Here is a 12256-nt window from a genome sequence, read left to right as displayed (position 1 = left end):
TAAGCCCCACGTTCTCCACGCTCTCGGGGGCCACGTCGAAGACCAGCGCCTCGTTGTACGTGGGGTTCAGCGTGTTCTTCTTGATCGAGGTTTTCCGCTTCTTCAAACGCCGCCCCTCGCTGATCAGAGAGGCCTTCACGTAGGGGTCTGGGGGCGGTTGTGGAGAGCACTGAACCTCGACTTCCTCAGACCCGACTGTGGACCCCAGACCCCTCTTCTCCCAGACCCAAGGTTCTGGATCCGCAGCCATTTTCCCCCCAGCCCTTCCTCCCTCAGCCCCAGGGGCCCAGGCCCCCAGCCCCTCCTCCCTCAGACCCAGGATCCAGACCCCCCAGCCCTTCCCCCCTCAGACCCAGGAGTCCCAGCCCCTCCCCCACCTTCAGATGCCAGCGCCTTCCCGGAACCCACCTGAGAAGCCGGTGAGGTCCATTGCTTTGAGGTTAGAGGCTTTGATGATTGTCACGGTGAGGCGCCCGGCGGTGGGGAGGTAGCAGAGTGAGAAATTGAGCTCCCCAAGATCTGCCTTTTCCTGCAGTTGGGGAAAGAGGGTCAGCGATGCCTTGCCTCAGCCTCCCACTGTCTCTCCCTGACTTTCTCTCCCACCCCCAGACTCCAGCTGTCCTCTCACGTCTCCAGGGCTCAGGTTTCTGATCCACTTAACAATCTGACTTCGGGCCAAACCTGGTAACTCCTCGGCCACAGCTGCCTGCCACCGTCAAATCCTATTTGTTCTGCAGGGAAGACTGGAAGAGGCATGGGTGGGGAGAGAGAGCGGGAGAGAGCAGGAGAGGGACAGAAAGAGGGAGAGAGAGAGAGAAGAACACGGTGAGAAATAGACTGAGACAGAGACGCAAACTCTGAGAGATACAGTCAGAAAGACAGACCCACAGAGTTCTAAAGTCAGAAAGACCCAGAGGAGAGAGGGGTGGTAGAGACCCAGACAGGGGAGCACAGAGGGGGTGGGTAGGAGGAAGAGGGGCATAGACTCAGAGGGAGCACCGAGGCCTGGGAGGCGACAGAGTCCCCAAGGGGCAGGACTAGAGATCCAGACACGGGGACAGAGACTTGGTGGGGGGTATGGAGACCCAGAGAGAGTGACAGAGACCCAGAATGAGAGGGGAGGGGAAAAGACCCAGAGAGAGAGAGAGAAACAGAGGCAGAGACCTACATTGAGAAAGTGACAGAGATCCAGAGAGAGTGGGGCAGAGAAAAGACACAGAAAGGTCAGTCTTAAGGCAGGAGACAGCCAAGAACCAGACAGAGGTTACAAGAAAGGCAGACCCTTCGCTGTGACACACACAGATGGACCTGGAACAGTGGTCAGAGCTAGGGGACCTATGACCCGCCTGTCCCATCCTTCAGCCTCATCTCGGCCCCTCACCTCCCAACCACACTGTTAGGAGCCCAGGTCCCTAGACTCCCCACTCAGTCTCCTGAGGCTTTGCCCAGGCTGTTCCCTTGGCTTAAATACCCTTCCTCCCCATCTCCTCTCAGCCAACAAGCCTCGGCTTAGCTGTCACCTCTTCCCACAAGCTCCCAGATTCCCTGCAGCCCTGAGCAGATGCTCCCACTGTGTCCCCGTAATGCTGGCTCCCTGACAGCAAACTGTGTGACAACTTAGACCCACAGCTCCCGAGGTCTTGATCCTGAAAAAAACAGTTGTTGAAGGAATGCGTGAATAAATGAAAGAATGAGCGATACCTGGAGCTATCAGGAGGCGGAGGGAAAAGGAGAGGTGACAAAAGGAGACAAAGATGGATGCAGGAGAGTGCCTTCGGGTGGGGCTGCCTCAGGGAATGACAGGGAGTGGGGCTAGGTGGGTCCTGGGGATCAGGACCCTACAACTAGGTACGTGGCTCTCACAGGCTGGGCTTGGGGGACTGAGCAAGCAGGCTCTGGAGAGTCCAGTGAAGGGTACTTTAGGAAGAGCCATGGGCACCTGGTTCAACCGTGTCATTGTACATATGGGGAAACTGAGGCTCAGAGAAGGGAAGGACCTTGAGTAGGGCCATCAGGTGGGCAAAACCAACCCTCTCATGATATGAGGACCGGGCTCACCCAGCCCTGACACACACAGCTACCCCAGATTGGCAGAGAGCTGGAATGTTGGGAAACCCACAGATTGGAACTGAGAGGGCTGAGGAGTTGGGAGGGTGTGAAGTTTGGGGCGTGGAAGGGGTCAGGACACCCAACGAAGACCTAGGGGCTGGGTCTGGGGAAGGATTGGATATACAGGAGAATGAGGTGGTAAGAAATGAGGAAGGGGCCCATGGGGGGTGTTGGGGGAATTGGGGAGATGTCAGGATACTGGGGATCCCAGTATGTCCGAGGCTTGGGGCATCAGGCTATCAGGATTCTAGCGGAGACCATGAAGAGACAGAGGATTAGATTATATTCGAGAGTCTGAAAGTCAGGGGTTTGAAACAAAATGTTCAGAGTTCAGAGGGGTTGGGGGAGTTCAGGAAGTCTGGGAATTGGAAAATTGGGAGGTTGTGAGGGGAAGGAAGTTGGGAAAACAAAAGCCAAGAACTTTGGGCTTGGGAAGTTGGAGGGTCAGGAATCTAGGGCCAGCGGGCAGAAGTCAGGGGGTCATGGCATGGAAGTTTGACAAAGCTGGCCGGTGGGTATATGGGCGTCTATTATAGTTTTCTCAATGGTTACCATCAGATGTCAACGGGGTGGGGGGGGGGTGAGGTGCTGGTGTCAGAAGTTGGGAAACCTGGGGCCCAGTTATGATATTAATAGTTGACAAAGTGCGGATGGGGAATGGGGGTCCATTATATCGGTCTCTATTCTTGCTTGTACGTTTGCAATATCTTACAACAAAATAAAGCTAAACAGAAAACTCCAGGATCAAGGAGTTACAAGGTTATGAAGTGGGGGGCAAGGAGACGGCAAACTGAGGGGTCCCAGGTCCCCGGGATGGGGGATGCAGCAGCCACTGACCGAGCCGCCCTCCACGACGTCCCTCCACAGCGGGCGGCCAGGGGGCCGCTCAGCCAGCTCGAGGAGGTTGTCCAGAACCACCTGGCCGATGAGGTCGTGCCGGGAGAAGCGGTCAAAGTCATAGACGCTGAAGTGCAGTTTGCGCTGGGCCAGCTCAGCCAGGGGCACGGAGAACTGAAATGTCTCATTGAACACGGGGTTCAGGGTCTTCCTGTGTACCTAGAGGGGGTGGGCGACGAAGGGAGACAGACACTATGCCCACCAGCCCCTCCTGCCCGGGACCCAGATGTCTGGACCCCTACCCCCTCCTTCCTCAGACCCAGGAGGCTGGAACCCCAGCCCCTCCCCCCTCAGACCCAGGATCCAGGCCCCCGGCCCCTCCCACCTCAGACCCAGGAGTCCCCGCCCCTAATCCCTCCTCCCTCAGACCCAGAGTCCAGGCCCCCAGCCCCTCCTCCCTCAGACCCAGGAGTCCCGGCCCCCAGCCCCTCCTCCCTGGGACCCGGATGTCCAGCCCACCACTCCGGACCTTGGTCTGAAACTTTTTCTTGCGGTCAGGCAGCAGGTAGATCTTGACGTAGGGGTCTGAGAAGCCATTGGAGTCCTTGGCCGGGAGGTCCAAGGCCTGCAGGATACGCACCACCAGCTGGTCGGAGCCGTAGAGGTACCTCAGGGCGAAGCTGATGCGGCCGCAGGGCGCCCCCGCGCCGGCCTCTCCGGAACCTGGGGCCCCGCCGCCCCGCCGGCCGCCGGGTCCAGTGCCCTGGTACAACTCCGGCTTGATCTGTCCGATGAGCTTGGCTTTTTCCTCACCGCCTGGTAAGGGTAAGGGTAGGGCGGGCGGCCGCTCCTCACTGCCCGCATCCGGCTGGGAGCTCAGGGTCTGTTGGGTGAGGGGCCGCGGCAGGGCCGGGTACCTGCGGGGTGGGGAAGACAAGGTGGAGTCAGTGGCTCCGATCTTTGCTGCATCTGAAGACCTGGGAGGCTCCTCCCTGCCTCTTCCCCAAACCCCATTGCCAGGCGTCCACAGATCCCCACCGTTGCCCACTGTGACCTTGAGCGAGGCACTTGAATTCTCTGAGCCACAGTTTCCCCATCTGTGTGAGGAGGGTGACCTATCCCCTTTTCTAAGCTAGCTCCACCCCAGACCTGGGCTTGCACCAGCCTCTAGAAGCCTCCTTCTGACCTCAGGGGGTGACCCAGAATAGCTTCTCTATGGACCCCTGGGGCCTCACACAGCCCAGACCCCCTGGTCCTGCACCTGCCCTTCTCCAAGTCTCCCTAACCCGTCCTAAGTCCCAGCCTCATGCTCTCCCACCTGACCATCGCTCCCCCTTTCTTTCTGTCTCAACTTCCTTTTCTGGCTGTCTGTGTTTGTAGAACACCCTGGAAGCCCAAAGGTCTATCCTTAACCATCTTTGCCATCTTCTCCCCATCTCACTCACACGCTTTCCCTGGACAAGCTCAGCTGTGACCCAGGTTTCCACGGCCATCAGCAGCCTGATGTCTGCTAAATCTGTCTTCTGAGCTCCAGCCTGGTTCAGCCCACAGCCTCAGCTGCCCATCAGACACCACATACCCCTCGTGTTCCCTGCTGGGCTCAGTGCCTCCTCCCAAGCCCACTCGCTCTCCCAGTTCCCCAGAATCCACCCAGATTTGCAGGTCAGACAGCTGAGGCCATCGTCATCTCCTCTCTCCCCTGCAATCCTTTCCCTCCCATCTCCTGAATTTCCCCATCCCTGTGGTCCCTGCTCGTCCATCCTCTCCCACATGGACCATCACACCCGGGCCCCTAGTGATGGGCAGTCATGACTGGACATGGTAGCCCCAGATGCGCTGAGAGGCAGGCATGAGGCTGGGGGAAGTGGGAGGGCACCAAGCCGTGGAAAGGGATGCCGGGTGAGATGCCTTCAGCTACTGAAGGGCCATTCCCTGCTCCCAGAGTGACTTTGAGGAGGTCATTAACACCCTCTGGGCCTCAGTTTCTTCATCTGTATAATGGGGGAAGGAGGAACTCAGACTGGTGTATCCATCAACCTCTGGAAGGCCTCCCCAGAGACCTCAAACTATATCTTCCATGAGCCCTTGGCCAGCCCACTGGACAGGAACCACCTATGAACCTCTGGAGCCCAAGACAATCCTTCCCCGAGGTAGTTTTCCCCGAGGTAGTTTTCCCCGGATGCTCCCCCGGGCCCCTCCCATTCAACAAGACCCAGATAAGCTCAGGGTCTCCCTCAAACCCACTGCTCTTCCTAGATCCTCTGACGGCCCCACCATTCATCCAATCAACCACCAGGCCAGACCCCTGGGTGCTGTCCTTACCTCCTCCCACCCCCTTCTACCCACAGCTGTCAGCCCCCCAGTTCCATCCCTGACTCCCGGCGCCCTGACTCTCTCTACCTCATCTCCTCCTCCACCATCCCCAGTTCAGCCTTGTCGTCTCCTGCCTGGACTCTTGGTATCCAATCTGTCTCTCCAGTCTGTCCCCTATGTGGCCCCAGAGAGGTCTTTGTACCCAGAGCTGACCTCCTCTGCTCACAGCCCTTTGTGGCTCCCCAGTGCCCTAGGACAAGGTCCCACCCCCTCAGTCCAGCACTCAAGACCCTGTGTGATCTGGTCCTGCCCACGTCCCCTAGGCTGCTTTACTGCAGCCCTGGCCTGGCTGGATAGGGACAGCTGACTTGGGGACCCACTTCCCCTGGATTGTGAGTGACGTGAGGGTAGGGTGTGTCTGCCGTGCTCGCCTCTATTCTTTTCCAACACCCAGCTCAGCTCTAGCTCATATTAGGTGCTCAGTGTACATGTACAGAATGATGAACAATGGATGGATGAACTGCAGGTCCCACCACCAGTCCAGGCTTAGGGAGAAAGAGATGAATTGCTCTGTGCCTCAGGGACTCAGGGGTCTAACCTCCATTCTCTTCCACCTTCCTGATCCCAGAGTCCTGTCCTCGGCCTCCTCCTTCCTCTGGATCCAAGAACCTAGACCTCTGGCCCCCTTCTCCCTCCAACTCAGGAGTCTGGATCCCTAGCCTCCTCTTTGCCCAGGATTCAGGAATCCACACCCCAAGCTCCCTCCTTCCCCAGGACTCATGAGAGCCATAGACGGGAAAGAGACACATAAGAAGAACAGAAGTTCAGAGTGGACCCCCAGCCCAGTAGCCTGTCTCACCTGGTGGTGGGTGCCAGGCTTGTGACCTGCTGATGCGACTGGGCACTGGGCAGGCCCCCACCACTGGGGGGAAGCAGGAGAAGCCCAGAGCCTGCGCCGCCCTCAGAGGGCAGCTCAGGAGATGTCTGGCTCGGTTTGACCCCAGCGGCTACTACAGCAGCTGCAGCCTCTGGATACGAGTCCATGTCCAAGTAGGAGGGCTCTGGGGGGTCTGACCCCCCTAGGCTGCCCGGCTCCAGCAGCTCAGCGAAGGGCGGATGGTGGGCAGTGTGGGCATGGTGGTGTGGGCCCCCCAGCAGGGGATGGCCACCCAGGCCAGCCCCTAGGTGGTGCCCACCGCCGCCTACCAGGCCTGCCAGCCCGACCCCAGGGCCTAGGTCTTTGCGCAGGGGGCCACCGCCCACTGCTGAGCCTCCCTTGTCCCTCCAGGGCACCCAGCACAGCTTCCAGGACACGAAGAGGGAGACACCCAGAAGGACAATGCCACAGAACGTCACGATGACCGACAGCAGGCTCACGGAGATGTCTGGAGAGAGTGAGGACAAAGGTCAGGGGTCAGGGCGGGGTCAGAGTTTATCCTCCCATTGCTGTCCCCAAGAGCTAACCTTTAGTATTTGCCACACACCGTCCTAAGCACTCTACATATAATACTTAGTATAAACTCCACGACTACTGAAGGTCGGTGTTTCTATCTAACCATTTTTAAGATGAGGAACCCGAGAGGTTGAGTGACTTGTGTAAGGCTGCACAGGTAGTCAATGACAGATCTGGGATTTGAGCCGGCAGTCTGTCTTCGGATTTTAATCTTTTTATCCTCTTGATTGCTAGCCCACAGTGACTCTCTGTAAGGGAATACACCATCCGAGGCAGGACGAAGGTTCCCTAAAATGCTAAGAGTTGATCAAGGAGAAAGGAGACTGCGTGGCACAGTTAGGCAGGTCAGGGTTCAAATCCCAGCTTGCTGTGTGGCTTTGGGAACATATCTTAACCTCTCTGAGCCTGACAGTCCCCATCTGACAAATGGGAAAAATCAGTTCTGCCTCTCATAGTGCTTTTAAGGAATGCAGGGAGTAAATGGTGTGCCGAGCAAGCTGGGGGAGATAATGGCAAACATTTCGTGAGAGGTTACTGTGTTCCGGACACATAAGTGCTTTATACGCATTCACTTCCTTATGCCTGACAGGCACGCTAGGAGGTTGGCAACATTGTTATGCCCGTTGTTATTTTCCACAAAAGGAAACTGAGGCCAAGAGACACGAAGTTACCAAAGACACAGAGTCCTAGAGCTGGAGCAGGGGAGTCAGGATTCAAGTCTGGGCGCCTGGCTTTACCGTCTTCACCATTATGCTACCACACCTCAATATTTCCCAATAAGTGGTAGTTCGAACATGAATTTTTGTTAGAATAATAAATCTTATTGCTGCTGCCACGTGTATCCAACATCACCGCCACTGCAGCTAACACATTCTGAATGCCTCCTATGTGCTGATATGCCTTTCAGAGAAACCCAAGGACAGCCCAGATCTTGAACTGAAGGTTTCGGGTTCACTTAGTAATTGGTACCAGGAGTGGGGTTTTTCAAGGAAATGTGAATTTATTTGGGGTTGACTTCCGGGTCTCAGTGAGGTGGAACACAGGGGAAATTCCTGCTCTGTACAGACCATGGATTATGGGGGGCAGGGGGAGTAGCAGGTAACTAAACCATTGGCAACAAGCTCAGCTGGGTGGAAGGGCTGTGTCACTTCAGGGAGCTCTTGGTGGCAAGGGGGATGCCCTCTAGTCCTGAGTTGCCCAGGGAATCTAAGTCAGTGGCCCATGGTGTTAGTCCTCGGGATACTATGTAACCTAAGGATGATTGATCCTAGTTTACAAATAAGGAAACTGAGTGTCTGAGAGAGAGGACGTGACCCTGCAGGCCCACATGGCGGGCAGTGGCAGAACTCTGAGTTTCCCACCCCACCTCCAATCCCTTAGGGTGCGTTCTGGGGGCCTGTTAGAAACCGGAGCGAGGACTTTCTGGCCTCCTGAACATGGAAAGAATTGAGGAAAGGGGGCCATTTTGGAAGAGAATGGGGAGAAGAATTGAACAGATGCTTTCCCCCACTGTCAGCCTGGCCCAGACCCTCTCCAAGTCAAAACATCAATCCTCCAGACTCTGGCAGACTTCTCATTCCTGTCTGCCTGCACTGGGGAGCCCTTTGGGTTGTGCAAGGCAGTGTAATGCAGTAAAATACTAACCTTTTTGCCCAAAGAAACATTTGGCCCTGGATCAGCTCCTGGGGTGAACCTCTAAGCCCTTGGAATGTCCTGCCCGAGTGTTTTTATTTACCTGAGAAACTTGGGCCACATCAGATAGTCTGTGTAACAATGTGATTGATGCTGGGGTCTTTGGGCCAAGTGTTATGAGCTTGACCCTTGGAGGGGCTAAGACCAAGTTCAGCCACATGGACAGTCAGCCATGTCTGCATGACAGAGCCCCAGTAAAAACCCTGGACACAGAGGCTCTGGCGAGCTTCCCGAGCGGGCCCTACCCTGTGCATGTTGTCACACATTGTTGCTGGGAGAGTTAAGGGCTGTCTGCGTGACTCCATCAGGACAGGACAACTGGAGGCTCATGCCTGGTCTCTCCTGCACCTTACCTTATGCCTCTTCTCCCTTTGCTGAGTTTAATCTCCATCCTTTTGCTGTCATGAAATGTAGCCATGCGTATAACAGCTTTTCTGAGTTTTGTGAGTCCTAGAAATCATTGAACCTGAGGGTGGTCTTGGGATTCCCCCCATGACTCACAATTGCAGTAGTGTACCAGACTCCCTGGGGTCAAAATCTGGCTCTCCTGCATACAGGCTGTGAGATTCTGAGCGAGCTGCTTCAGGTCTCTGGGCCTCGTTCCTCGTCACTGTCCCATAGACATCCTGCACTCGAGATGCTGAGCCCCGCCCTGGCACTCAGCAAGTGTGACTGTCATTGTAACCTCCCACCTCCTGCTTCCTGAAGGTTCTTCATCTGGATGAGGGCAATCACGATACTCCCTAGCTCTCAGAACCCTGCTGATTCCTAGCTGGGTTACCTGGAGCCCATCACTCCACCTTCTGAACCTCAGTTTCCCCCATTGAAAATAGGGATTATAACTATATTTAGTATTTCGTAATAACCTATAATGGGAAAGAATCTGAAAAAGAATATATATGAATCACTTTGCTGAATGACTGTAAACCAACTATACTTCAATTAAAAAATAAAATTAAAAAAAAAGAGAAAATAGGGATTATATGTACCACAAAGGGTAGTGGATCTTGTATACTGTCTGGTACACAGTTGGTGCTCAGTAAGTATATTCCATTCAACATATATTGAATGACCACTGTGCGCCCAGCTTGTTCTTAGCACTTCACATGTGTTATATCATTTGAGTCTCTCAGATGCCCCATGAAGTAGTCACTTTTATGATCCCCATTTTCCAGATGAGGAAATCGAGGCACAGAAGAAGCCATTCATTTCGTAAGTGGGGGAGGTGGGATTTGAACCCAGACAAGTCAGACAGACTGACTTAAGAGCCTGAGCTTCTAAGCACTATGTGAAATGCACAAAGATACCTGAAGGGGATGTGTGGCAGCAGTGGAGTGGTGGTGAGGGAGGGTGGACAGGAGGCCCACAGGGCAAAATCCAAAAGGTCACAGGTCACACGGACCACAGAGCTCCTTATTCTTAGATCAGAGGTTTGAGGGACCAGCAACAGGCAGGATGGAGGCAAGACTATAAGAGGGACCGGCCCCATAAGGAACAGGAAGCTGAGCAGGGCTGTTCTGAATCTCTAAAACTCCTGGCTATAGTGGAAGCAGGGGGCTGGCCAAGACGGCTGGGGATGCTGACCTGCATCGGGGCCCCGGGGATAGCCTCTGATTCGCAGGTCGTTGAACTCTTGGCACCTGTCACTGGTGTCGGCATCTCGGACCCGCGCACAGAGGTCCGAGACCAGGATGAGTGCCCGACGGCAGAGGTCATCCTCGTAGTCTCCTGACATGGTGGCCAGCGGGTCCTGTTCTTGGGAGGGGCTGGGCAAGAGTGCAGATAGGGAATGGAATGGGGGAGAGGGGTGGATAAAGGGCGGAAAGAGACAGAAAAAGGATAGGCAAGGGGACAGCGATTGGGAGTGGATGGACAAGGGGATGGAGATTAGGGGAGGACTGGACAAGGGAAAAGAAATTAGGGGCAAATGGACAAGGAGGAAGAGACTGGGAAGGCCAGCCAAGGGGCAGAGATTAAGGATGCATAAATAAAGGGGTGGACAGACATGGAGACAAAGATTAGGGTTGCACAGATGCAGGGACAGAATTTCGGGAGGGAGAGACAACGGAACAACCATTTCTCATTCGTGCATTCAACAAATATTCACTGAGCACCAACTACGTGAGAGGCACTGTGCCAGCTGCTGCAGATCCAGCAGGGAACAAACCCCACGCGGTCTCCAGCTTCTTGGTGTCACAATGCAATGAGGGGAGACAAAGAGTAAACACATCAACAAACACACATAAACAAACACGCACACAGAAACACATAGCCCTCAGACTGTGAGAAGTGCTCTAAAAGAAATAGTTGGAGGATGTGTCACAAGGGGACCTGGAGGTGGGCAGTCGGGGGAGCTCTCTGAAATCTGAAGGATGAGATGGAGCCAGCCATGGGCAGCGGGCAGTGGGGCTGGAGTGAGGAAAGGCATTCAAAGCAGCAGGAATAGCGTGAGCAATGGCCCAGGGTGGGACAGGGCTTGGTAGATCCAGGGAACAGGAAGGTGTAGACAGGGAGAGAGCGGGAGAGAGAGAGAGATGGATGGGGGTAGAAAGATAAGAGATGATTATGTGTGGTGCTGGCTGGGGAGGGATGGAGATGAAAAATGCAGAGATAAGGGCCAAGTTGAGAGAGGGAGAGTTAAGGGGAGGGGAGACAGAGATAATGGGAAGGGCAAACTGGGGCCCAGAAGAGAGGGACAGATGAACAGACAGACGGAAAGTTAAGGATCGAGACGCGGGATGGACAAACCATAAAGAATAAGCTGGTGTGTGATTCATGGGAGTGTGAGAGATGGGTGGACGTAGGGGCAGTGATAAGCGCCAGGAAGGAGCATGGACAGAAATATCTTTGAGAGACAAACAATGGACAAGAGGATGGATGGGGTGCAGAAATAAAGGACAGAAACATAACGGCCAGAGATCACAGATGGACACAAGGATACAGAGAAGGACTGGGCAGACAGACATGGGTGCAGAAGGAAGGTTCGATTGGTGGGGGGGCGCATAAAAGAGAGGGGACCAGGAGAAATAGGTGGCTGTGGGGAGAAGGGGAATTAGCGACACATGGTTTGCAACTAGACATCAGAGATGGACTGGAAGGAGGGTGCTGGAGAAATTAGGGACAGACAGATCAGGGCTCACAGATGGACAGGTGTCGTGGGGTGCTGCAGAAGGCCAGGACTCCGAGACAGGCATATCAGACTCACCTGCGCTTATCCCTGCCGTGTCCTGGATGGCAGCCGAGGCGGCGGCTGGCGGTAGCCCATGGGGGTTGTAGGGTGGACACGGGTCTGCGGGCCTGTCCCTACGAGCCAGATGGTGGGAGGGCGTGCTGGATCTGGGGGTCGTGGCCGTGAGAAAAAGCTCAGTCCGAGCCGCACATCTTGTCCTACTCGGGCCAGCTGCTCGACCCCAGGCGACCCCCGAGAAGTCCAGCCACCCCTTCCCACCTCCGGGTCCCCAGCTCCGGGGGGGCGGGGGCGGCTTAAAGACTACAATTCCCGGCAGGCCTTGCGCTCGCGTTGCTGCGGCTTCATAGACCAGGCTCTGCAGGGACTGATGGGAATTGAAGTCCCTAATACCTCTCCCGGCTGCGGAGATGGGAATTTTTTTTGGAGGTGGAGGGGGTTAAGAGATGCCGGGGTCCCAAGGCGCTGCAGGGGAGAGGAATAATGTCTGGGACCTCGAGAAGCCGCGGAGTCCTAAGTCCTTAGGGACCATGGAGTGGGTAAACCATCCCCACGCTCGGGGGATCGGTGGGCGAGGTTGGGGTACACCCAGGTGTTTCGGGACCCCCCCTTCCAGGGCCACGTGCCCCTCCCCCGGGGCGACCAGCAAATGCTGCAGAAATCCC

At 55.5% G+C, this 12256-nt stretch overlaps 2 protein-coding genes across 3 annotated transcripts in view; one reads left to right on the top strand and one right to left on the bottom strand.

Moving 5' to 3' along the window:
• The window catches only part of SYT3 (synaptotagmin 3), a 13196-nt gene extending 3057 nt beyond the window's left edge, over positions 1-10139 (bottom strand). Inside the window, exons 1-6 of the mRNA XM_024768503.1 lie at positions 9989-10139; positions 6119-6644; positions 3476-3863; positions 2947-3165; positions 409-529; positions 1-147 (exon numbers count right to left, since the gene is read on the bottom strand). The exon at positions 1-147 is cut by the window's left edge and continues 18 nt beyond it. Coding sequence (XP_024624271.1) covers positions 1-147; positions 409-529; positions 2947-3165; positions 3476-3863; positions 6119-6644; positions 9989-10139 — 1552 coding nt within the window. The remainder of the gene's footprint in view (positions 148-408; positions 530-2946; positions 3166-3475; positions 3864-6118; positions 6645-9988) is intronic.
• The window catches only part of CUNH19orf81 (chromosome unknown C19orf81 homolog), a 24365-nt gene continuing 15787 nt past the window's right edge, over positions 3679-12256 (top strand). For both annotated transcript variants that reach the window (XR_003006321.1, XM_024768540.1), the window contains exons 1-2: positions 3679-3765; positions 6548-6665. Coding sequence is in view for 1 of the 2 variants with exons in the window: in XM_024768540.1 (XP_024624308.1) it covers positions 6599-6665 (67 nt within the window). In the remaining variant the exon portion in view is untranslated. The remainder of the gene's footprint in view (positions 3766-6547; positions 6666-12256) is intronic.

Source organism: Neophocaena asiaeorientalis, unplaced genomic scaffold, assembly GCF_003031525.2.
Source record: "Neophocaena asiaeorientalis asiaeorientalis breed wild unplaced genomic scaffold, Neophocaena_asiaeorientalis_V1.1 scaffold629, whole genome shotgun sequence".
NCBI lineage: Eukaryota > Metazoa > Chordata > Mammalia > Artiodactyla > Phocoenidae > Neophocaena > Neophocaena asiaeorientalis.
The sequence above is the reverse complement of the archived record's forward strand: the minus strand, read 5'-3'. Positions and strand labels throughout refer to the sequence as shown.